General features: G+C 37.4%; 1 protein-coding gene across 1 annotated transcript; it reads left to right on the top strand.

Annotated features, from left to right (window-relative positions):
• The first annotated feature begins 9,343 nt into the window (after positions 1–9,343).
• Positions 9,344–20,506, top strand: klhdc4 (kelch domain containing 4). Its single transcript, XM_032550742.1, has 13 exons — positions 9,344–9,579; positions 9,668–9,759; positions 10,922–11,000; positions 11,101–11,199; positions 11,944–12,080; positions 12,259–12,351; positions 14,759–14,921; positions 14,991–15,069; positions 15,412–15,620; positions 16,844–17,081; positions 18,087–18,275; positions 18,362–18,484; positions 19,705–20,506. The coding sequence occupies exons 1-13, from the start codon at positions 9,481–9,483 to the stop codon at positions 19,887–19,889; spliced, it is 1,785 nt and encodes a 594-aa protein (XP_032406633.1). The 5' UTR covers positions 9,344–9,480; the 3' UTR covers positions 19,890–20,506.
• Positions 20,507–22,901: the final 2,395 nt, after the last annotated feature.

Genomic DNA, 22,901 nt, shown 5'->3' with positions numbered 1-22,901 from the left:
CACATCCCATCAAATAAAGTGTTACCAAAATGATGATATATTGAAAGCTCAATGTAATTAGTTTCACCTGGAAAGTGTGTTGTAATGGATCCTGCTGTGTTCTGGTAGCCTGATGTGTTGGCAGTGCTGCATCATTATGAAGCATTAATGTACAAAGTGGCAAAGCAGAATAATTAAAGACATGAAGTAACTAAAAAGTTACTTGATTAGCAATTATAATAAACCAAAAGTGTAATTGTAGCATACTGTAATCACACTACTAATATATAAAATATGTAATGGCAATATACTGAAAATTCATTATAAATATACTTTAAATGTAATTCAATCACAGAAATAGTACACTCAAAATAAACTAATCAAGCATGTTTAAATTACATAAAAAGCAATAAACTTAAAGTATACTAAGTTTAACTTAAATTGTCCAAAAAGTACTCTGAAGTATATTTAGTCCACTTTAAATTGTGCTTTAATACAATTTAAATACTTAAAGAGTTTTTTTTTTCTTCTTGGAAAACTTTAGTCTTTTCTCTTCCTGGACCAAATGGTTGATTTCTCAGAAAAACTGGAACAACTTGTTAAGAAAGAAATCTGGTGGTAACAAATAATGCAACATTTTTGAATTTTTCTTCGACTGTTCACTGGGATTCAGGGCCATTTTGTTTTTGCACTTTTTCTGTTCTCATTGTTCCCACACTCCGGCTCAAAGCAGCTGCGGCTCACGAAGGCCGTGAGAGGAAAAGCCAGATAAAAAGTATCAGCAGCACAACAAACATTCTGTATTTGTAGTCGAGGAGAACGTGACCAGAGGTGAGCTCTGATTTCTGCTTCCCTCTACAAACAGACGCAGCGAAGGAGCCGTGCAGGCAGGCGCTGGGTGGAGAAGTCGGATCAAACAGCCACATTTCTCTATTGTTTTTCAGGTTTACAGAGGAAAACGAAGCACAGAACAAACAGCTCCTGCTCTGTTTGATGTTTAAAACCTCTATCTTCTAGTTTTGTCCAGAGGAAATCTTTAGAGAGAGATTCGTGTTCAGTCTGTTTTTTTATCTGCCAGCCCATCCTCATCAACAAGGCAGGAATATTAAATGGTTCAGCTGGTTTCAAACTGCAAAAATCAGTTGTAAGACAGCAAATATCTGACAAGATGAGACATTTTTTAAACACAATTACTAAGGGAGAAATTATTTTTTTACTGCAACCACTGAAAACTCCAGGGGTGATTCTACTGGTAATTAGCATCATACAGAAACCTCCTCCGAAAAGTGTTTGAAAAAACAACAACTAATAAACTGACAGAAAAATCTTCACTAACCTTGTTTTTTAAAATTTTATTATGAAGCATTGTATTAGGTAAGCTTTATGGAAACTGCATAAATTCAAAATCACATTCTCAATTTGGCAATAGAAGGTTTTTGCACTTGCTTAAGCTGGCTTTTAAATTTCCCTATACCTACAACAGTTTTTAAATTTTTTTACAATATATTTGTTTTTAAAGTTCTTTGCAAAAATATTAATGTGTGTTGAACGGTACAGCTAGCAGCTACAGGAAGTGAAAAAAGCAGGGTTAGGGTTAACCCTGCACTTGTTTGAAACATTCTTTGGAAATGAGTCAGAATGTTTATTGCATACTTTTATTTATTCATTTGCCATAAATTGGTTGTAATGAGTCTGGTCTTCAGTTTTTAATGTTGGTGTCATGTTAAACATAATATTCAGAATTTTATTTTTTTATTGTGTCAGAGTGTAGCTTTGTCCCCATTCACTGGAGGTTTGTTTGTGTCTGGGTAAGAGCAGTGAAGACAGGAAATTATGAAAAAAACATTGAAAAGGTGAAAAAAAACTTTAAAACTGAAACAGATTGTAAGTGCGGCAAGCTCTCACTAGTCTAGCCCCTTAAAGCTCTTTCATACGCGACACGTTTCTTCTAGAAAAAAGAGGTCTTGAATCCGACGGTCATCTTTCAGTCTTTACTGAACTTAAAAGAACATAAAAATAACAAACAGATTCAACTTGTCCTCTTCTGCTTTGAAAACGACGCAGAGCGTTAATACATGAATCTGTATCAAGTGACTGGGCAACTTCAATATGTACAGCTCTGACAGACATGTGAAAAGCACTCCGTAACGTTTGACCTTGACACGCCCTCTTTTGACCTCAAAAGGACCAAAATAATCCACACCTGTGTTGGTAAAAGGTGGTTTATCAGGAAGCAGACGGTCGGGTGGCAGATCTGCCATTTTTTGTTGCCCTGGTTTTGCATGCAGTCTTCTGCAGAGGTTGCACTCTGAGATTACCTTTCTAACAGCTGTATTGGCTGCTGGTATCCAATATTTTTGTCGCATTCTGGCCAAAACATGATTTCTGCCACCATGTCCTGTCACTTGGTGAATATGATGCAGAATGAGGTTGGCTATTCTGTGATGTTTATGCAGAATGGCAGGATGCTTGGTCTCTTCTGGCATTTTCAATCTATTCAGACGTCCCCCTACTCTCAAAACACCATCTTGTAGGTATGGATCTAATCTGGAGGTTGAACTGGTTCTGCCCACCTGTGCGCTTCTGTGCTCCAAAGTTTTGATTTCAACTGCATAAGTTAAAAGAACACTCGGAACATGAGGCCTTTTTTCTACAAGCTTTATATAGATGACCTGCCGTTAGACATCCAAAACAAAGACCATGTGACTTCAGAAACTGTATTCTGTCTTTCGAAGGCTTTTCTTTAATTTTGTTACAAACACTCAAAGCATGGCTGTTCTTACAATAAAGACATGGACTTTGAAAAGCACTGATGGTCTTGACTGAAGAAGTTGTTATATCACGTTGACTCTTGATGGTATCCTTTTCGGTGCAGGATATATTCACGGCAAAACTGCTTCTCTTTGAAAGGCCTTTTAGTTGGTCAGACTTTTTCTTCGAGCTGCTCTGGTTAGCTGGTGTGACATCAAGAATATCTCCAAAAAGCGGATCATTAGCAACCTTTGCTTGTTGATAGATGAACTCTACAAGATCAGGAAATTTGGCTCGAGTTCCTTTTCTTTCTTGAATGCTGTAAGCATGGCTTCTCCATTTTTCTTTCAGTTTATATGGTAGTTTGTACAAGATGCTTTTCATGTTGGTTGGATTGTTCATTTCACTCATGTAGTCTACATCATTCACTGTGTTAGAACATCCAATCAGAAATAGTGCAAATGCATTCAGTCCTTTTCTGTCATCTGGTTTTATCTGAGGCCATTCCATAGCCTTTTTAATATATGCTGTGGCAATGGTCAACTCATCTCCATAGTGTTGATCAGGCAAAGCCCTTGCTTCTCTGTAAGCTCTGTCTGGCTTCATGTGCTCACAGCTGTGTACAAGATCTAGTGGTTCTCTGCCCGTGAACTGTTCTAGATAATATAGCCGATCTTGTTGACTGTCAGTTTGGTTCTCAATAGCATGTTCAAAAGCTCTTATGAACGATCCATATGAAAGTGGGTCACCTGTAAATACTGGAATTTCTCTATGAGGAAGTCGAGATATACTATGTTGTTTTATGAGCATCTCAGTATGGTGATTTTGTTGCTGCAGAACCTGGTACAGATCATCCGGAAATGAATCAGAACATTGAGCATGTGTTGAAACGCCTTTTAAGTGAGACTTCCTTGATACTGGAGGATCAATATTTGCCTGTTGTTCATCATCTGAGAACATTTCTTGCCTTTCTGATTTGCTCGAAGAATGAACAGATTCAACTTTAAGTCTTGAAATAGCTTGTAAGGAATTAATCTCAGACTTTTGAGCATCTTCATTCTCTTCATACACCTTGAAATTTTGCATCTGAAATGGCAAGCTTCATTTCAATTTCTAGTTGCTCTTTTTTAAACTTGAGACGGGCTTCTTCTACTTCAATTGCTTCTTTCTTTTTCATCGCTGCTGCTTTTGCTAAAAGCGCTTCACGTTCTGCTTTAATTTTCAGCCGCATTGTACTTGTACTTGATCGTTGCGATGTGCAGCTTGCAACTGAGTTAGCCTTTGAAACACTGTCGTGTGGATGTACATCCTCCTCAGGAGAGCATTTGACATCTTTTATCCATTCTTTAACACTTTGTAAGAAAAGTTTAAACTCAGAATGTCTACCCTCGAACACATCTTGGTCTTCACGTTTATCATCTTCACTTATCAGTTCACATAGTTCGTAATTAATGCGTTCATACTCTCGCAGACATTTGACAAACATTGGAAAAGATTCTTCATTTATGAAATCAGCATTGCATTCATTCTGTTTCAATCTTTCAATGTTATTCTTCTCTTTTGTCAACTGTGACAGCTTTCCTCTTCTTTCTCCTTTTAATCTAGTGATTTTGTCATCTCGAGCTCGTTCTGTGGGCTTTGGCTCCCTCTTCTGTCCAACCTGCGCAACTTCACTATCGTCAGACATTTAGTCCCGTTTTATTTTACTTTAAATCTTCACACATAAACTGTGAGTCTCCAAACAGCTTCTTACTCTTCTAAAAAGTTCACAAACATGTGTGACAGAGTTTCTTTATGTGCAGGATTTCTTATCCGTAGTTCACATGATTTATCTAGTTGACACGTGCTGGCTTAGTTAGCAAGTTAGCTTAGCAACCGAGCTGATGCGGAGGAAGCTTCTGTCGCCCTTGATAACAACTTAGTACTTACGGATTATATTACTTCAACTCCGTCGTTTCCCTCAGAATTGAATCTCCGTTCGTCTGTAAGTCCTCTTTTCGTTTTTACTTAGTTTTGAAAGAGTCCTCCCATGAGAAAGTCTTTTGACTTGATGTAAGTGCGGCAAGCTCTCACTAGTCTAGCCCCTTAAAGCTCTTTCATACGCGACACGTTTCTTCTAGAAAAAAGAGGTCTTGAATCCGACGGTCATCTTTCAGTCTTTACTTAACTTAAAAGAACATAAAAATAACAAACAGATTCAAAACAAATAGAAAGTGACGGTCAAAAGACTGTGTTACTCTCAAGGTGCCAGACTTCTACAAAGAGCAAGTACTTTCCTCTTTCATAAACTAATTAGTCACTAACCAATCAAAAGACACCATGTCATAAGCTCAAACACAATACAATTAAGACGCTTATCTTTTTCAAATAACAGAGTAAATACACATAAACACAAATAACATTTTGTATTAAGCTCCAAAAATGTATATATGGCTCCTACACAGATGCCAAATTTACCTCAGCAGGACTGAAATGAACAAATAAAACATAAAGAAAGAGGGAAAAACAATAAGCACCAAGAGTCCAAAGGCAGGCAGAAATGTGAAAAAACATTATTGATTATTTTTGTCTGTTTTGATCTTTGATCCTATAGAGGGGTTGGGGGGCTCAGAGGGGCTGCAGGCACCTATTGTCTGATTATTTATTTACTCCACTGTCCAAAGTCTATTCCAGTCAAATAAACAAAACCAGCAGTGAGATTCTCCTGGAACAACGAGGCAAAGCAAATCATGATTATTTTCTTACAGGAACACGGAGACAAAGCTGGAGCTGGGAGATTTTGACCTTTGAACTTTTCACCAGTTCAGAGCTTCAGGAGGGACGGATTTAGTCTTCAACCCGAGACTGAAATACAAACAGAAACCCGTCAAAGAAGGAGTCAATGACTAATGTGTTAAACTGTTTCAAATTATTTTGAAAAAAGCTTTTATTTCATAAAGAGACAAGCAGCCAGGAAGTCAAACCTTCTCCTCAGTTTCTCCTGAATCTGTTTCAGGAGAAACTGATGAATCTCAAGTTTTTAGGTTACAGGTGAAGAATCAGAGTTAAACACTGAACAAAAAAACTGATTCAGTTTTTTATGTTCCATTCATCCATCCATCCACCCACCCACCCATCCATCCATCCTCATGTTCTTAATTAGACAGTAAATACTAAAAGTTCAGTCACATATTTTTTTCTCATTATAACATTTATGGTTTTATTGTGTAAATGAACTAAACTGATGGTAAATTATGTAAACAATGACAGAAGCTCAGAATAAATCTGTTCCATTTAAAGGGGGGAAAGAGTTTCAATTCCAAACAAATTGAGGATTGATTGCAGCTGCGGGATCTGTTTACGCTGTGTAGGTTGTGTGTTTGTGTTCCTGCTCTGTCGGAGGCGTGCGTCACTTAAAAACCTTCATCATCACCAGGAAAGTGATTTCCTGTCCTGCCGGGTTATCGATCCCCATCTCTTCCCTCAGACCTTTATTCTCCTGCTGCAGCGTCGCTCACGACCTGATGCTCAGACTAACCGGCCTGATGCCCGCTGACGCAACACTGATGAGTCACACCAGTGTGTGTGTGTGTGCGCGTGTGTGTTTGTGTGTGTGTGTGTGTGGGTGGGTGTGCGTGTGGGGGTGTGTGTGGGGGTGTGCGTGTGTGTGTGTGCGTGTGTGTGTGGACGCAGGTGTTATCCAGCCATCTGCTCCACTTACAGCTGAATGAGAAACCTTTCCATGTTCACAGGTCAGATTTCCTCGAAATCTCTTGGAGAAATTTGAAAAGACATTTCTCTTAAAAAGAAAATGCACTGAAAACAGATAACAGTTGACCCAGCTAAAAAAAACAACAAGTTAATTTGTTACAAGTAATCAAATTAGGTTTATCCTAGTCACTTTATTAAGTTTACTGAAAGGTCTGTAATACAGACTCTGTATTATGTAAAATTGACTGTTTTGAACTTTACATCATGTTTCTAATGTTATTCTCGCATCAAAAACATACCTGCAGTTTTGCTTTGATTCTTTTATAGTTGCTTGAGAAATTCTTTAATCTCCATGGCAACCATTCAGCTGTACAAAATGCCCTGGTGGACCAAGCTCCACCTTCAAGGCGCAGCTCCTCCTCAGAGCTGCAGTTTCTAAGCTTCCACCTCACACAGCTCCTCCCTCCAACTCAGCTCCTTCAGACTAGCCAGCAGCAAGTAGCAAACACCTGGTGGAACTGCACATTTCCTGAGCTCATTATAGGAGCTATTTCTCAGAGCAACGCTGGTAAAGACGTCGTTAAAGGGTTAACAGAGGAGCCATGTTGGGATTTTCTGCTTACAGTTGATAAAAATATGCCAAAAAACTCAGAAATTTTGAGATTAAGCTTCTGGAAAAAACTCAAATTGGAATTATGAAAATTAATTTGCTTAATAAAGACACAGCAATTTCTAAAAAAAACTCAATATTTTTGTGCCAGAATGAGATGTTTTTTCAGCTTGATCAGCAGTTGTGTATTTTGTAAATACAATACAATACAATGGAAACTTTGTTTTGCTTTACAACAACCGAATGTTACTACTGGTAGAAAAGACAAAGAAGATGACAGGAAGTGGTTGGAGGATGGTGATGCAACATCCTTTTTAATAACCAACGCGTAAACAAATTTATTTCTAAATTTATTGATTTTAATTTTGCAGAATATTAGCGGAATATTGACAAAGTTTTGCACACATTTGTAATGGAAACGCAGCTATTGGTTGCACAAACCTCATGTGATGTCATCAGAGATGTGAGAGTGCAGCTTAAATATTATCTTGAATGAATGGCAATTTCACAAAAAGCAGCAAACAAAAATAGAAAAGCAGACCAAGAAGCATTTTGTTGTAGTTGACTTTATCTGAAGTGAGTTTTCAAGAGTTTATTTTATAGTCTGGCCTGCAGCTTTAAAGCTTTTGCACAGTTCTGTATATGAATTGAAGCTTGATAAAAATATCCAAGTCTCCTCCAGCAGCGATCTCAATCATGTTAATTCTGATGATCAAAGCTGCTTGTTGTTGTTTTATTTTACTCTACATCTCTACTCTACTCTACTTTACATCCACAGCTAGAGAGGAACAAAGCCTGACCTTTACTCAGTCAGTTGTGAAGAAGCTTCCAGCAGAGCGAGCAGTCAGGAGTGTGTGGCGCATCATGTGCTGTGTGTGTTTATGGTCAGCTGATTAGGGGTCCTGAAAAGGAAAAATGAAATTATAACATGATGACAGAAGACTGGAAAAGAGCTGACTGTCACATCCGAAACCGCTCGCGTGTGAAAATGTTACTTTTAATCTCCGTGGAGAGCTAAGAAATAATATGAAATGATTAGAGCGGATGAAAGATAAAACTAATGCATCACAGAGACACATCTATTAAACCATGACTGACGCATCACTTTCATATTGTTTGGTGGGAGTCCTTATCTCTGTGATTGTCAGGGGATAAATTAGGTCTGGACCCTGAAAAGTAATAAGAACACACTGCTGCCCTCTTCTGGCCACTGTGGGAAGCTCGTCCAATTCAAACTATTTTCACAGCCACCCCAAGAAAACATCCCAGAACTGAGAAAATCAGGCTAAATTAGGAGAAATATCCAAATTAGTTCAATAATTGGCTCTAAAATCTACACTAATGTTAGTTTAAAATCAAAACAAAATGTGTGATTTGTAACTACAGTGATCAGTAAGGTTTGCTTTTGTTGTGTCAGATGCCGTATCAGGGTGCCAAAACCGATTCTGTCTGATGAGTTTCAGTCCGGTTCTCCCTGTGACTTTCCACACTCTCAGAAGATAAATGACTTCATGTGTTTGTTTTCAGATCCTTCTCACCTAGAGAGACTGACTTCGTCCTGGAGTTTCTCAGAACATCCTGTCACCGCCTCTAAGCCTTTAACATAACAGAGATCTCAAACATCTTAAGGTTCAGTCCTGGACTCTCAAAATAATTTCATGTCTAAATGCTCCCACTAGTTCAGATAATAAAGTAAGAAAAAAAATTAAGATTAATTACCATAACTAAGCAGATGATGCACAGCTTTACATCACAATGAGAGAAAGAGAGAAAGATCCCATTCAGACGTTGAGCAGATGGAAACAGGAAGTTAATGTGCGGAGATACCATAACTTTTTTCACCTTTAACAGAAATAAAACAAGTTATTATCTTTGGAGCTAAAATGAACAATATTCCCACAACCAGAAGGCTAAACTGACCTTTGTTCAGAGTTTATTTGATAAAACGTGAAGTGAAGTTTTTATTTTTTTATATTAGTTGGTGCAATTTAGGTAGTTCTGATTTAAGTACTGGGTCATTCATATATTTATGTTTTTATTTTTAATTCTGTCAGTTTTGGTCATCCAAATCCGTTCTTGTGGAGCTAAGATTGATTAAAATGCTGGAAATACACTATTTGGAGAGAAATAAATCTATGAAATATATGGCTTTCCCTTTTTAATTTCAGTTGCTGAAATAAATGAACGTTTTGATGATATTGTGACTTAATTTAAAGCAATTCTGTCGAGGCATTGGGGTCAGAAAATTTTAACTGCTCCAAACTGCAATGTGTGACCCGGTACAACAGAGGGCGCTGTTGACTTCCACCGGAAGCCCAAGTATGTTGCCGGAAGTAAATCCCACTTTGCTAGAGTAAGCGCATCTTTTCAGCATGTGGAGTCTGTTTGGGCTTTCAGTTCCAACAAAATTCAGATAGATATTTCTAAAATTACGACAAGTTACCGAAAAGATGGGAAAGAAAGGAAAGAAAGAGAAGAAGGGGAAAGGAGCGGATAAGACGGCCGCTAAAATGGAGAAAAAGGTTTCAAAGAGGTCCAAAAGAGAAGAGGTATCACTTGGGTTTTATCGTTATAATTCTGTTTTTATTCGAATCCATAACACAAAGTGATTTTTCTTTTCTTTTATTGTGTGTCCAGGAAGATTTGGAGGCTCTGATCGCTGAGTTTCAGAATCTGGACGCTAAGAAGACCCAGGTCGTAGAAACCACCTGTCCCCCTCCAGCACCGAGGTGACACCTTTACATTCACTCCAAACTTTACCTGGGCCTCACAACAGAACTGAAATAACACTAGATACAAGCAAACTGGATTCAGTGTTAAAGAATAAACCTGCAGGATATCATTACCGACTAATACCGTTATCTGTTTTTCCCTTCTTTTTTTAAATCTAAACTTTCGATTCCGACTTTGATTCATTTAGATGGTCTTTCTATGAATTAAAACACGCAAAGCCATCTGTGTAAACTATGTTTTGATTTAAAAATTAAACGTACTAACATTGACCAGAACAGAAAGCCAGCTCAGCTCATCATTGCAGTTTTGGGATTTCATCCTTTATTACACTGAAGCAATTCACGTTCTACATCTAAACAGTTTAAAATTGAACCAGTGTTCTTTATTAATTTATTTAATGCAATAAAGCCAAAAAATATAGTTTGAACTTGAGTCAGCATGTTGATCACATCATTGGCTTTGCCTACCTGTTTACATTTGATTTAGTTTTTTTTATTTATATAGGATGTGTTAATATGCTTAGATTCAAAATCATTAAGCTTCTCTGATTCATGTTTTCCTTTTTGTTTTACCTTCAAACCAACAGTAGCAAAACAATATATTACTTATGCTACTCTGACTACTTCCAACAACAATAACTATAGATATATTAATATTGGGTCCAGAGAGAGCTACTGATCATTATTATTGATTCAGACTAATTCATACATGTGATTATTTTTTATATATTCTCAGTTTGGTTTAAGAAACTAATAAATTCCTGACAATTTTGAAGAGATTCAGGTTGTAAGTAAAATTACCAAGAGAATAAAGAAAAACATAAAACAGTACAAACCAGAAACACATGACGCATAGATGTTAAATATAAGTAATTAATCAGCTTTGATCATTTGAGTGATTAGAAATCTCTTTTTTTGTGAAACCACCATTATATGTTAGGATTAAATTAAACTTTTTACAAGTTTTAATTTTAAAAAATTTAAAAATTAAAAATAAAGCTAAGCTACTTTTCTGCACCATCATCTGAATGCATTAATTCAGGAAAAACCTGAAGATAAAATTAAGTTATGCCTTAACTCTCAAAAATGTAGCTTTTACTTATTTTATATAATTGGTGCTGCTTCTGACACTTTGCTCCGGCCGTTTTTTTGTTTTTAGGCTGAATGCGTCTCTGTCAGCTCATCCTGAGAAAGACGAGCTCATCCTGTTTGGAGGAGAATTCTTCAATGGAAAAAAGGTGGAAACATTTTCCAGAAAAATGTTCTCTGCAGTTTTAAGTTTGAAAATCTTTAAAAAAAAACCTTTTTTTTTGTTTGTTTCTTTTCTTTTAATGGCAGACGTATCTCTACAACGATTTGTTTTTCTACAATATCAAGAAGAACAGCTGGGTTAAATCGGACATACCCAACCCTCCTCCTCCACGCTGCTCCCACCAGGTACCTTACTCTCTTTTACCATTTGTTTTACATTTTTTTATTTTAAACCAAACCACTTTTACACCTCACCTATCTGATGCATGGACAACAGATAGTTGTTGGGTTTTGTATCCAATGTACAAAACCAAAGATAGAATGTTCCCCATTCTATCTTTGGTTTTGTACGTTGGAAGACATTAACAATAAAGCAAGACTTAAAATACTTCTTCATTTTCCACACCATAATATTACTAGAATAAAGTCATAATATTACAGGAATAAAGTCATATTTTGATAATAAAGATGTACGAGACTTAATCCAAAATAATATGAGAATAAAGTCAAAGTATTATGAGAATAAAGTCGAAATAATTCAAAAATAAAGTCATAATATCACAGGAATAGAGTCATATTATAAGAATAAAGTCAAAATATTACAAGAATAAAGCTATAGTATTACGAGAAGAAAATCATAATGTTATAATAAAGTTATAATATCACGACTCTATACTCATTATTTTATTACTTTATTCTTGTAATTTTATGTTTTTATTTTCTTAGCATGGTCTTAATACTCTGTCATGTGGATAATCCTGTAAAGTGGAATATTACTTTATGAAACATGGAGGAACATTTCTCCTGTCAGCCACAAGAGGGCAGAGCGCTGCAGCTCAGATCGCACAGATCTCACCTGTTAGCGCTGTCATCCCAGCAGACGCCTGATGCAAGAAAACAAACCTTCCTGTGCTCTGCTGCTCCCTGCAGGCGGTGGTGGTCCCGCAGGGTGGAGGCCAGCTCTGGGTATTCGGAGGGGAGTTCGCTTCTCCAAATGGGGAGCAGTTCTACCACTACAAGGACCTCTGGGTGCTGCACCTGGCTACACACACATGGGAAAACATCAAGTATGTGCAGAAACACAGAGGAGCCATAAAAATAGCACCAATAATAAACAGGAATAACGAGTCGTGTTTATTTAGGGAACTGGATGAGGTTTAAAGGCTTTAATGAATTCATGTGAAATAAATGCAGTTGAGTAATTAGTTCCTGCTTTGCATTTCTGAAGCATTTGTTGTTTTCCAGAGCTGCTGGTGGTCCGTCGGGCCGCAGCGGCCATCGAATGGTCCTCAGCAAGAGGCAGCTGCTGGTGTTTGGAGGTTTCCATGAGAGCACGAGGTAAACACTCCAAAAGATTTACCTCACAGCATTTAAACAAGGTCATAAAGTATTATGCAACACTTACATTTTATGCTCAGATTTTCTAGTTGAGTCGCTCTAGTTCTGATTCTGAGGAGTAAGAAAAACCACACAGCAAAATATGTCAACAAATTTTGATGGACAATAAATTGTCCCAGAATAATATCAATAATATATGGCCATACTTTTTAAAATGCTGGCCACCCAAGAGAATCATGTTCACTTGATACAAAGGCATGCAGAGTTTTCTTCAATAAAACAATAAGTGTAAAACCTATTTATTAAATGAATAGAAACATTAGAGGGGCAGTATCATGTTGAATCAATTTTTTTTCCATCTTTACATCATGTTGTAAGGTTATTCCTTCATCAAAAACAAACCTGGAGTTTTGCCTTGAGTCTTGGATGTATGGTTGAGAAATTCATTAATCTCCATGGCAACCTTTCAGCCGCAGCGCCGCTGTCAAGGAGCAGCTCCTCCCCCTCTCAGCTCCTTCAGACTAGCCAGCAGCAATTAGCAAACAGCTGGTGGAGCTGCTGAGCTCATTATAGGAGCTGCTTCTCAGAGCAACGCTGGTAAAAATGTTGTTAAAGGGTTAATAGAGGAGCCATGTTGTGGTGACTTCCTGAAGGCCGAGTTTCAGAACGAGCATGAGCTTCTTAAAGGGACAGAGGCCCAATTACAAGGTGTTAAAACTCAAAGTTACAGTTCTTTTAAATCATATTTGATATATATAGCATTTTTATAACTGAAGGCAACATATTTACTTGATTGTGCTATAAAATGGCACTATGTGCCTAGAGAACACATAATACTGCCCCTTTAATGCATGCATAAATATTTATGGACTTTTTTGTTTACTGATGGCATCAAAAAATTTAGTCAAAATCTTTTCTTTTTTTTTGTCAATTTTTTTAATGAATAACTAATAAGTTATTCAGTTGCATTTTATTTTAATTTGGTTTATTATTATTCAACCGACTGAACCGAGAATCCGGAACCGATTACACCCCAAGCAGATGAACATTTCTAACTTCACTCCACAGTGACGATAAACACCGACTGTGGTCCCAATAACTTCACATAAACAGTGAAATTAAACACCTGCATTACACCTGCTTTCACCTGTTGTGGTCTGAAGAGTCACAACTTCCTCCTGGTTCTGATCTGGAGGGGAAATCTACGGTAGAGTTCAGATGGGGTGTGAAACATCCAGCCAGACCTGCACCGAGTCCAATCCAGCTTTAGTTATCTTTAATTAGGCTGAAGTAAACCCAAAACACTATTTTAATTAAGCTTTTACTGCTTTCGTTTTTATGGCACCGTTTGAGTAAACGGTGTAACTTCTCCCATTTTTAGCTTTCATTTAACAAGTTGCAGCTCCGTTCTCTTAGTTGTTGTAGCCGCAGGATGAGTCAGGCATAAACCTTCTGGGACAAGGGTGTCCAAACATTTTGGCACGGCGGACAGAGCTGAAAGAACTCTGGGGGGCACAAACTTTTCAGTACTTTTGTTCTTAAATATCATTGCAACAACTATTTTATATTTTTATTTACCTAATCAACAGTAAACTATTTCTGTAGATAAGCGAGCTATAAATTATTACAGATTTAAAACATAAAAAAGTTTTGCAGATTTTCCAGATTAAATGAAAATGAACAAACTATATCCTAAATATTTCAGGTAGATCGTATTTTTCTAGGTTTGATCAGTATATGGCTCTTGCTTCATTTCGAAAAGTTTATTAAACAGCAGAGGTGGGTAGAGTATCTAAAAATTGTACTCAAGCAAAAGTAGTTCTACTTCAATATATTTTTCTAAAGGAAAAGTAAAAATGATCCATCCAAGAAATTCCTCAAGAGTGAAAAAGTATTTGGTAAAACGTCTACTCAAGTACTGGGTAACTGATCAAATGATCAATCATTTCATATTTAAAAATGACATCATCAGATGGACTAAAATATAAAGTTAAGTGGAAATATGGAAAGGACCAAAATGGCAATAGTTCATATAAGTAACAAAAAAATAACAAAATCAGGCATAATCTTTTTAAAAACATTCTTAAAAACCGTTATCAGCCTTCATGTTATCTGCTTTAAGTTTAGCTCTCTCTCGCTCCCTTGCAGCCTGAAAGAACCGCAAACATGTATGTTAATTTTAAATAGCTCCTTACACCTTAAATGTCACCAAAGCAAGTTAATGAAATATGGTATTATGTGTCAAAGAGCGGATTTCTTAGTTTTTACGATGGATTAAGATGAAAAACATCTGATTTATTGATTTTGTTGCGAACTAAATGACATCTTAAGTTTCTTATTTTTACTTTGCGTCTGGAAATTTCACTTTCCAGCTCCGGATCAGCTGATTTCTCTCCTCCCTTTGCAGGGATTTCATCTACTACAATGACGTCCACGCCTTCTCCTTGGACACCTTCTCCTGGTCCCGCCTCACTCCGTCAGGCTCCGCCCCCTCTCCGCGCTCCGCCTGCCAGATGACCGCCACGCCGGACGGCGCGGGCGTCATCATCTATGGAGGATACTCCAAAGTGGTACGCGCTCGCTCTGAGACTTACGGATGTTCTGCTGCGTGAAACGTCTAACGGCGTTTCTTCGTTTAGAGGGTGAAGAAAGACGTGGAGAAGGGGAGCATCCACTCCGACATGTTTCTCCTGAAGCGAGACGGCAAAGACGGACAAGGTACCAAACTGATCAGACTGATCAGCAGAAATCATGCCTCACCTGCAGAGGTGGGGAGTAACTAGTTACATTTAGGGAGAGATATTAAATAGTAAAACACAATATAGAAAAGTGTTTCTTCTGCTTAAAAGGGGTTATTTTGAAAACACTTTATTTGTGTAAATTTTTCATTTAGTTTTTAAGATACCAGAATTTGCACATAACTTTATATTTTTGTCTGTCTGATGACATTTAAGATTTAAAATCAGCTGCTTTTTACTTTTACTTTAGTAAAAATATGTGAAAGTTTTTCTACTCTTGTAATTTGGGGATTTTCACTCAGACTGACTGTTTGTGGTACAGAAAAGTGGTCCTGGTCCAGATTGAGCCCATCTGGGAGCAAGCCGCCCCCCCGCTCCGGGTTCTCTCTGGCCGTGGGTCCGGCGGGCCGGGCGGTTCTGTTCGGCGGCGTTTGTGATGAAGAGGAGGAGGAGTCACTGGAGGGAGACTTCTACAACGACCTGTACTTGTACGATACGGTGAAGAACCGCTGGTTCCCCGGCTTGCTCAGGGTAAACCCAACTCTGCTTCATCAGTTTGGACCAGAACAGAACGTTTTATAAAAGTTACCTCGTACTTTTCCTGGTTAGTGTCTGTTGTTCAGGACAGTTCTGGTTCCACAGGTCCGAACCTTTGCATTAAAGTTTCCTTCAGATGGATAATACTACAGTAAATTATTGTAATAATATTGCCAGCATTAGCATTAGCATTAGCATGTATGTTTTCCATATTTCCCTTTAGCCACTTGAATTTCAGGAGAAGAGCCATTTTTTAAGATGGCTGCCGTTTTTGAGCCACTTTTTGCCTTTTTAAATGTTTCCCATTTTCATGACTCAGATTAACTTTTATGTCACATGATATGTTTTCGACGCTGGTCATTCCAACAACTCTAAAGTGATCATTTGTTGTAAAATCTGAGACGGGGGACTTTTCTGTTTGTAAATCTCCGGAGGATGAAGAGGAGGAGGAAGAGGAAGATGATGGTAACTAGTGACAGTAGCTGCGTTTCCATTAGCCACAAAGTTGGGCAAAGTGAAATTATAAAAATAAACTAATGGAAACAAGTCATCTTAATTGTATCTTCCTCTAATTGTTTTTTTTTTGTTTAGTGTTTAGAACTAACCTCTGACAATTTTTTGTGTTTAGCAGTTTAGCGTTAGCTTCCGCTAGTTGCCTTTTTGTATTTGCTATTAGCTCCTTTACTTTTTTAATGTGTTTAGAAGTTCAGCGTTAGCTTCTACTATTTTTTTAGGTTTGGCATTATTTTTATGTTTCACATCAGGCTGTCACAATAAGCGATTAATCAATTAACTGCATGATGAATTAAAATCAGCTTGATAATTTCCATTCTGGTGATTAATATTTTTTGAAGGGTAATTTTGTTTACAAAGACTTCATAATCAATTTTATTTTTGCTTCTGGTTGTTTTATTTTATTCTGGAAATTCAAAATAACTTCCAGTTTGAGTGTGAGGTTTTCTTTGAGAGGGTGAAATCGCATGATTAAACCAGTATCAATATATCACTTGAAAACTGTCTCAAAACAACAATATTATCATTTATCGCATCAACTTCTGGGAAAATTTCTAATCCAGAAAAATCTGTTATGGTGACAGAACTAGTTTCCCGCTTTAGCGTTGGCTTATGCTAATTTTTTGTTTTTAACGTCAGCAGAGCAAAGATTCTTTTTAGTGAATTAGTGGTTAGTGAGCCTAACTTTTTGTCTGTTTCTTCAGGGAACCAAGTCGGAGAAGAAGAAACGACGAAGGGGGAAGAAAGCGGAGGACGAAGGAGCAGAAAGGAAGGATGAGGAAGAGGAGGAAAAGGCTCGAGGACCAACTGAGGTCATCAAGGAAGTTGTGACAGAGGACGGCACGGTGATGACCATCAAGGAAGTGATCCCCGGTCCTCAAGAGGCAAAGGAGGAGGAGGAGGAGGAGGAGGAGGAAGATGAAGAGGAAAAGGAGGAAGATGGTAACTAGTGGTAGTAGCTGCGTTTCCATTAACCATAAAGTTGTGCAAATTGAAATTCTAAAAATAAATTAATGGAAACAAGTCAATTTTGAAAAAGCGTAAATGTTTCCGTCAGCAGGAACATTCTGTTGTTGATCACACGACTCGTGTTTCCTTTCCAGTTTTCGTGAAATACATCAAATTTGTATCTGTCAATTCATCCCAGCGTAAAATCTCATTTATTTTTGACACTTCAAAAATAAATTTGCTTAATGGAAACAAACCAATTTTGAAAAAACTCAAATTTTTTGTGCCTTTAGATGAGGTGGCTTTTCAGCTGAATCGAAATAGATATTTTGCAAAATGTAAAAAATTTTTGCATCATACGAGTCACATGATCAGCAGCCAGATGTTACTACTGGCAGAAACACCAAAGAAGACGACAGGAAGTGGTAAGGTAAGGTTATTTTATTTATATAGCACATTTTCAGCAACAAAGCAGCTCAAAGTGGTAAGAGGAAGAAGTTTTTTTTCTTCTGACAATATGCAGAGCTCTCACAGCATCACAGTTCATAAAAAATTGTTTCATTCCAACATGTTGAATCCATGTTGCTCTTCTGTCAAATGGCTGACTGCAATTTTCCCAAAACGCTGCATACTTAGCCGCTCCCAACTAGCCTGTCGCTCCATTAATTCACCAAAGTTATTAAATCCATAACTGAATTATGATTACATTTCATTTAGCTGTTTACATTCATTGCTATTATTTTTAATGACTTAACACTTGAACAAACACATTCAGACGTGATTTTAATTTCATTTTAGCCGAACAACTTATATGTGCAACGTTTCCGAACAACGGAAACATTCCCATTGTGATAATGTGTTGGTTTTTTTTTCAACATTAGCAGAATATAGACAAAAATTTCATCATATTTGTATTGAAAACGCATCTAGTGACGGTGAGAAAGTTTGAAACAAAAAAAAAAATCACGTTTTATACTCAGATTGAGCTTCGCCCCGCAGGTTCGGCCTCGGCGCCGACGGCAGAGCCGTGTCCGAGGTCCAGCGCCATGGCAACAGTGCGTCAGGGCAAGCTGTACCTGTACGGTGGGATGTTCGAGGTGGGAGACCGCCAGTTCACCCTGAGCGACTTCTACTGCCTGGATCTGCACAAGATGGACCAGTGGGAGGTTCTGGTGGAAATGGACCCGAGTGAGCGAACCAATCAGGCGGACGCCGCTTTGATCCCAGCTGAGGCTGCGAGGCTTCATGGTGATTTATGATTTTTGTCTCCACAGAGACGCAGGAGTGGCTGGAAGAGTCTGAGTCAGAGGATGAAGAGGAGGAGGAGGAGGAGGAACCCAGAGGAGCAGAAGGAGAGGAAGAGGAGGAGGAGGAGGAAGACAGCGAGGATGATGAAGGCAAGGGATTACTCAGCGTCTTTGATGTGTTCTGCAACAAGTGCTTCCTTTGTAGCTTGGAAATTACATTTGATGACTCTGTTACTTTATTTTGTTGCTTTTTCCAGTTTTGCTCACTTTTTAAAAATATTTCTAATTTGTGGAAAATATAAATTGTAAAAGCTGCTGCATAATTACAGGGAATTTCTTGACTTCTCTCACATTACCAACACAAACTTCTCATTTGTTTTCAACTTTCAATGCATTAATTTCGATTGATTGAATAGATTATTTTTAACTACAAAGGCAATTTACAGCCAACACAAAGATTTTGATATTTGGTTCAATAATTACATACAATTAACAAGAGATACATATTTACAGAGTAGGGCTGAAACGATTAATCATGATGAATCGGTTTCTGAAATAGCACTCATTTAATTTTAGTAATCAAATTATCATTAACTGGAGTATGCAGATTCAAAAGAGCACAGAAATCAGAACAGTAATTCAGCCAAAACTGTACAAAATATATAATTACATAGCGCATTTAAGATAAAAACACTTTTGTCTGTAAATATATTTTAACCAAAACTCTTCAAATCTCAGGTTTTTTTTCACAGAGTTCAAATTTATTAAAGTAAATGTTATGTTACTACTTTAAGTCAACAAAATGTTTATTTTCTTATTTAAAAAAGGAACTGAATGGCTTATTTATATCATTTATTGTATTTTTAATAGGCTTATGCAGTGAAATGAAAAACTCAGTTCAATGTCCCAGTGATTTTATTTGATTAATCGATTAATCATCAGAATAATTGATAGATTAATTGATTTGTAAAATAATTGTTGGTTGCAGTGATATTATAGAGTCAGAGAACATACCGAACTTTACTCAAAGAAGAAAAATAATTTAGCAGCAAAAAGGGGTTTTAAGCTTAAAATATTGCTTCTTTTGTTGATATGTGGTTATTACAGACTAACTACACTAAATATTTTAATCGAGTCACTATTTTAAACATTTTATTGAAATACAAATCTGAAACGTTTCACAGATCACTGCAGTTACGTCTGATCTAACATTTAAAGCCCCAATAAAATAGTTTGTAGTTTTAATGTGACAGAACCAGAACCAGTTCAACGGACATGAACGGTATAATAAACTATTTAGCAGCCACAGGAAACTAGCATTAAGCTAATCTTTTCCTCTGCACCTTTAACAGATTTGACTGTGTTTTCAGAGGAGGAAGAGGAGGAAGAGGAGCACCCCGCGGTGCAGGAGGGAGAGACGCTGACAGACTACCAGAACCGGACCGAGCCGTACTGGGCTAAACTCGCACGTGCCAACATGGGGTCGGACGCCAAGGACAAAAAAGTGGCCAAAGTTGCCGTTGCCATGGCGAAAGTCTTCTATGAAGACCAATAGTGGGAATCCCAGAACAGTGAGTGAGTGAGTGTGTTTGTTTGCTTGTTTACCTTTGTATTCAATTAAACTTCATAACTTGTAATAAAATTTAAGTCTCTAAACAAAACATCTAAACATAAACTTCCAAAGGATGCAGTGAATCTGAATAAATAATAACTGGTAATACTTTTAATTTTGTTTGTGTGATATCTGTTTTATTAAAACTTCTCAAAGAGTTTTAATGATGATAATTTGGAGTTATCCCTTCATAAAGTTATGTTTACTTTATAACGTTAAGCTTTTAATTTTCATTAATATTTCAAAAAATAGTTTAAAAAACTGTTTCTGATTGGTTGTTTTTGGTGGGAGCGCTTCAGACGGCAGTAGCAGCTCAGACAGGAAGTGGAGATTGATCTTTTCTCATTTATTCTGTCACAACAAGGTGACAGTTTTAACAAATATGTAAAAACATGTTGTGGTTTTTTTTAAAATAAAAGTTACAAACTGAAGCTTTAATCCTGGAAATGTTCTTCAGGTTCAGGTGACAAAAGACTGACTTTGTAATTATCTTTGTGTCTCTGAAGGTTCAGGTTTTATTTCATTTTGACTCCCAGATAAATAAACTTATTTCAGTCGTTTATTGGATTCAAATATCTGATTTGATTTTAAAAAATGAAGTTTTAGAATGATCAAAGTCTGGATGGATGTTTGGAGGAGGAAGACGGGATGAAGGGATGAGTGCAGCTTGTCCGTCTCGGCCCCTCTATGGACTATTTCATCCTCCAGCCTCTCCTCATCCCAAACGAGGGATGAGGAGAGGCATGAATAATAGAGGAGAAGATGGATGAGAACGAGGCTCCTCGTCTTTTCTCCAGCGAAAACTCAACCCAAGGACAAGAAAAGAGACGTTTGTGTTTTGCTAACGCGGCATTACGTAGCGTGGAAACGTCACTCATGAATGAACCAGCTGGGAAACGACAAATTAAGAACCTCAGAGTTTGTCTCCTCTACTGCATTCTGGTTGGAGGTGAAGCTGCTTGGAGGTGAAGCTGCGTGTTTTGGTTGGCTGCACTTCCTGTCTGGACTTATTGACCGCTCAGAGGAACGCTCTCATTGATCGCTTGGAGATGCCACACGCTGTTCAAACACGACCAGATGGTGAGCAAACATGCAGAGGATCACCTTTTGCTCAAAATAATATCAGAGTGTTTATAAAAACAGAGCAAAACCCTGAACACACATAGCCGCGTCTTTATTAAACCAATATTTGCACCACTATGTTTGAAAAAATATCGTACATGCAAGAAATCGGTTTCAGGAAAGATTACATCAGCATGAATCTGCATAAATGTTCCCCAGACTGTTGTAAATATGCCAAACCTATAGGGGGCAGTGTAGCGCTAATCAGCCAATCAGATTGCTTCAAAACAACCACGACTTCCTGTTAAGGACTGACGTTATTTTCATATGCTAACAACATAAGTAGCATAAACCAAGAATGTCTAATTATTTTGACAATATAATATAATAATATATAATACTGTGTCAATATAATAGATTGACAGTATTAGACTTATATGGTTAAGATCTGAATTCTGAGGAAAAAAAGTCAAAATGTTGGAAAAAAAACTCATTTCAGAAATTTAGGTGAGAATTTTGAGAAAAAAGATTTGTGAAAAAAATCAGAATTTGGAGAAAATTCAGAATTGTGAGAAAAAAAAATTCAGAAAACAAAAAGCCAGAATTTTGAGAAATAGTCAGAATTTGGAGACAAAAGGCAAATATTTTCAGAAGAAAATCTGAATTCTGAGGTTTAGGTAAAAAAATTTGAGAATAAAAAATATTTTGAGAAAAGAAATCAGATTTCAGAAAAAAAACATCAAAATTTTGAGAAAAGAAATAATTTTTTTCAGTGGCTCTAATCCTCTCCAGTACTAATGCAGGTCAGCTGCTCTTTAGCCCAATCTTATCCCTCCTTTAAATTCTTGAGTTGCTGCATCTCAAACATCGTCTTCCATGTCCTCCTCTCTCCTTTTCTCCTCCGTCCTGCAGCTGTCCTGTTGTTGTCCCTGTTCTCCTGGTTCCACAGGAGCTAAGCCAATTCTAGGCCAGATTACAGTAATAAAATCACTGAGTTTGAGGATTACAGCTGAGCTCTCCGAACACTGAGAGACGGAGGGGAAGCAGAAAAAGGAGGAGAGAACGAGGGAGAGCGGGTTAATGAGTGGACGGGAAAGAGAGAGAGGGTTACTGAGATTTCCTGACTCCAACAAAGGGATTATGACTTAAGGAAGTTAGCAAGACGAATGTCTGCTCAAATCCTCGACATGATCCGCATCGAATAGCAGCAGCTAGTGGCCGCCGCAATAAAATGGCTCAAATTCTAGACAGCGGCAAGAAAAGATGTTTAACTGTTAACCTTTTCATCCAGAGCAGAACAGAGCAGAGCAGAGGATGGAAGTTTATTTCTTTAGGATTAATGTTCCCATGTAGCATAATATTCACAAAGGTGCTACCTGAGGTTTGTGGAGTCTGAGACAGTAATCTGAATAATTCTAGTTGAACTATCTTCCAGTTTTGTGCAAAACTTTTAAGCCCCTCCAACTAAACCAAGTATTTTTGGTTTAGTTTGTAGTGCAAATATCTTAGTACACTTGAAAGAAGAGTTTAGTTTGAACTTACAAGTAACTTTTTAGCAAGATATATGAGTATTTGCTTGACAGCGGTGTAAGAAATATGCACAAACTTTTGAAAGATTAAGCAAAGCCAGAAGATTTCTCTGCTTGTGAGGAAAAAATGAGAAAATGAGAATGCTGGTTTTTAACTTGAGCAGTGGAACATCATTACCCCACAATGACATAAAAGTCCTACTACTTAAACACTTAAACGCTCATGAGAAAATCACTGGAAGGAAAAAATACAGCTGAATAAACTGAGAGGGAAATACTCTTAAAATATAATCAGAAACCAGAATACCAGCAGATAAAGCTCACAAATTAATGTTTTCCTGCTGTGAAGTTTCTGCTACTATCT

The sequence above is a fragment of the Xiphophorus hellerii genome, chromosome 2, assembly GCF_003331165.1.
Source record: "Xiphophorus hellerii strain 12219 chromosome 2, Xiphophorus_hellerii-4.1, whole genome shotgun sequence".
Taxonomy (NCBI): Eukaryota; Metazoa; Chordata; class Actinopteri; order Cyprinodontiformes; family Poeciliidae; genus Xiphophorus; species Xiphophorus hellerii.
Note: the sequence above shows the minus strand (reverse complement) of the source record. Positions and strands in the feature narration are given on the sequence as shown.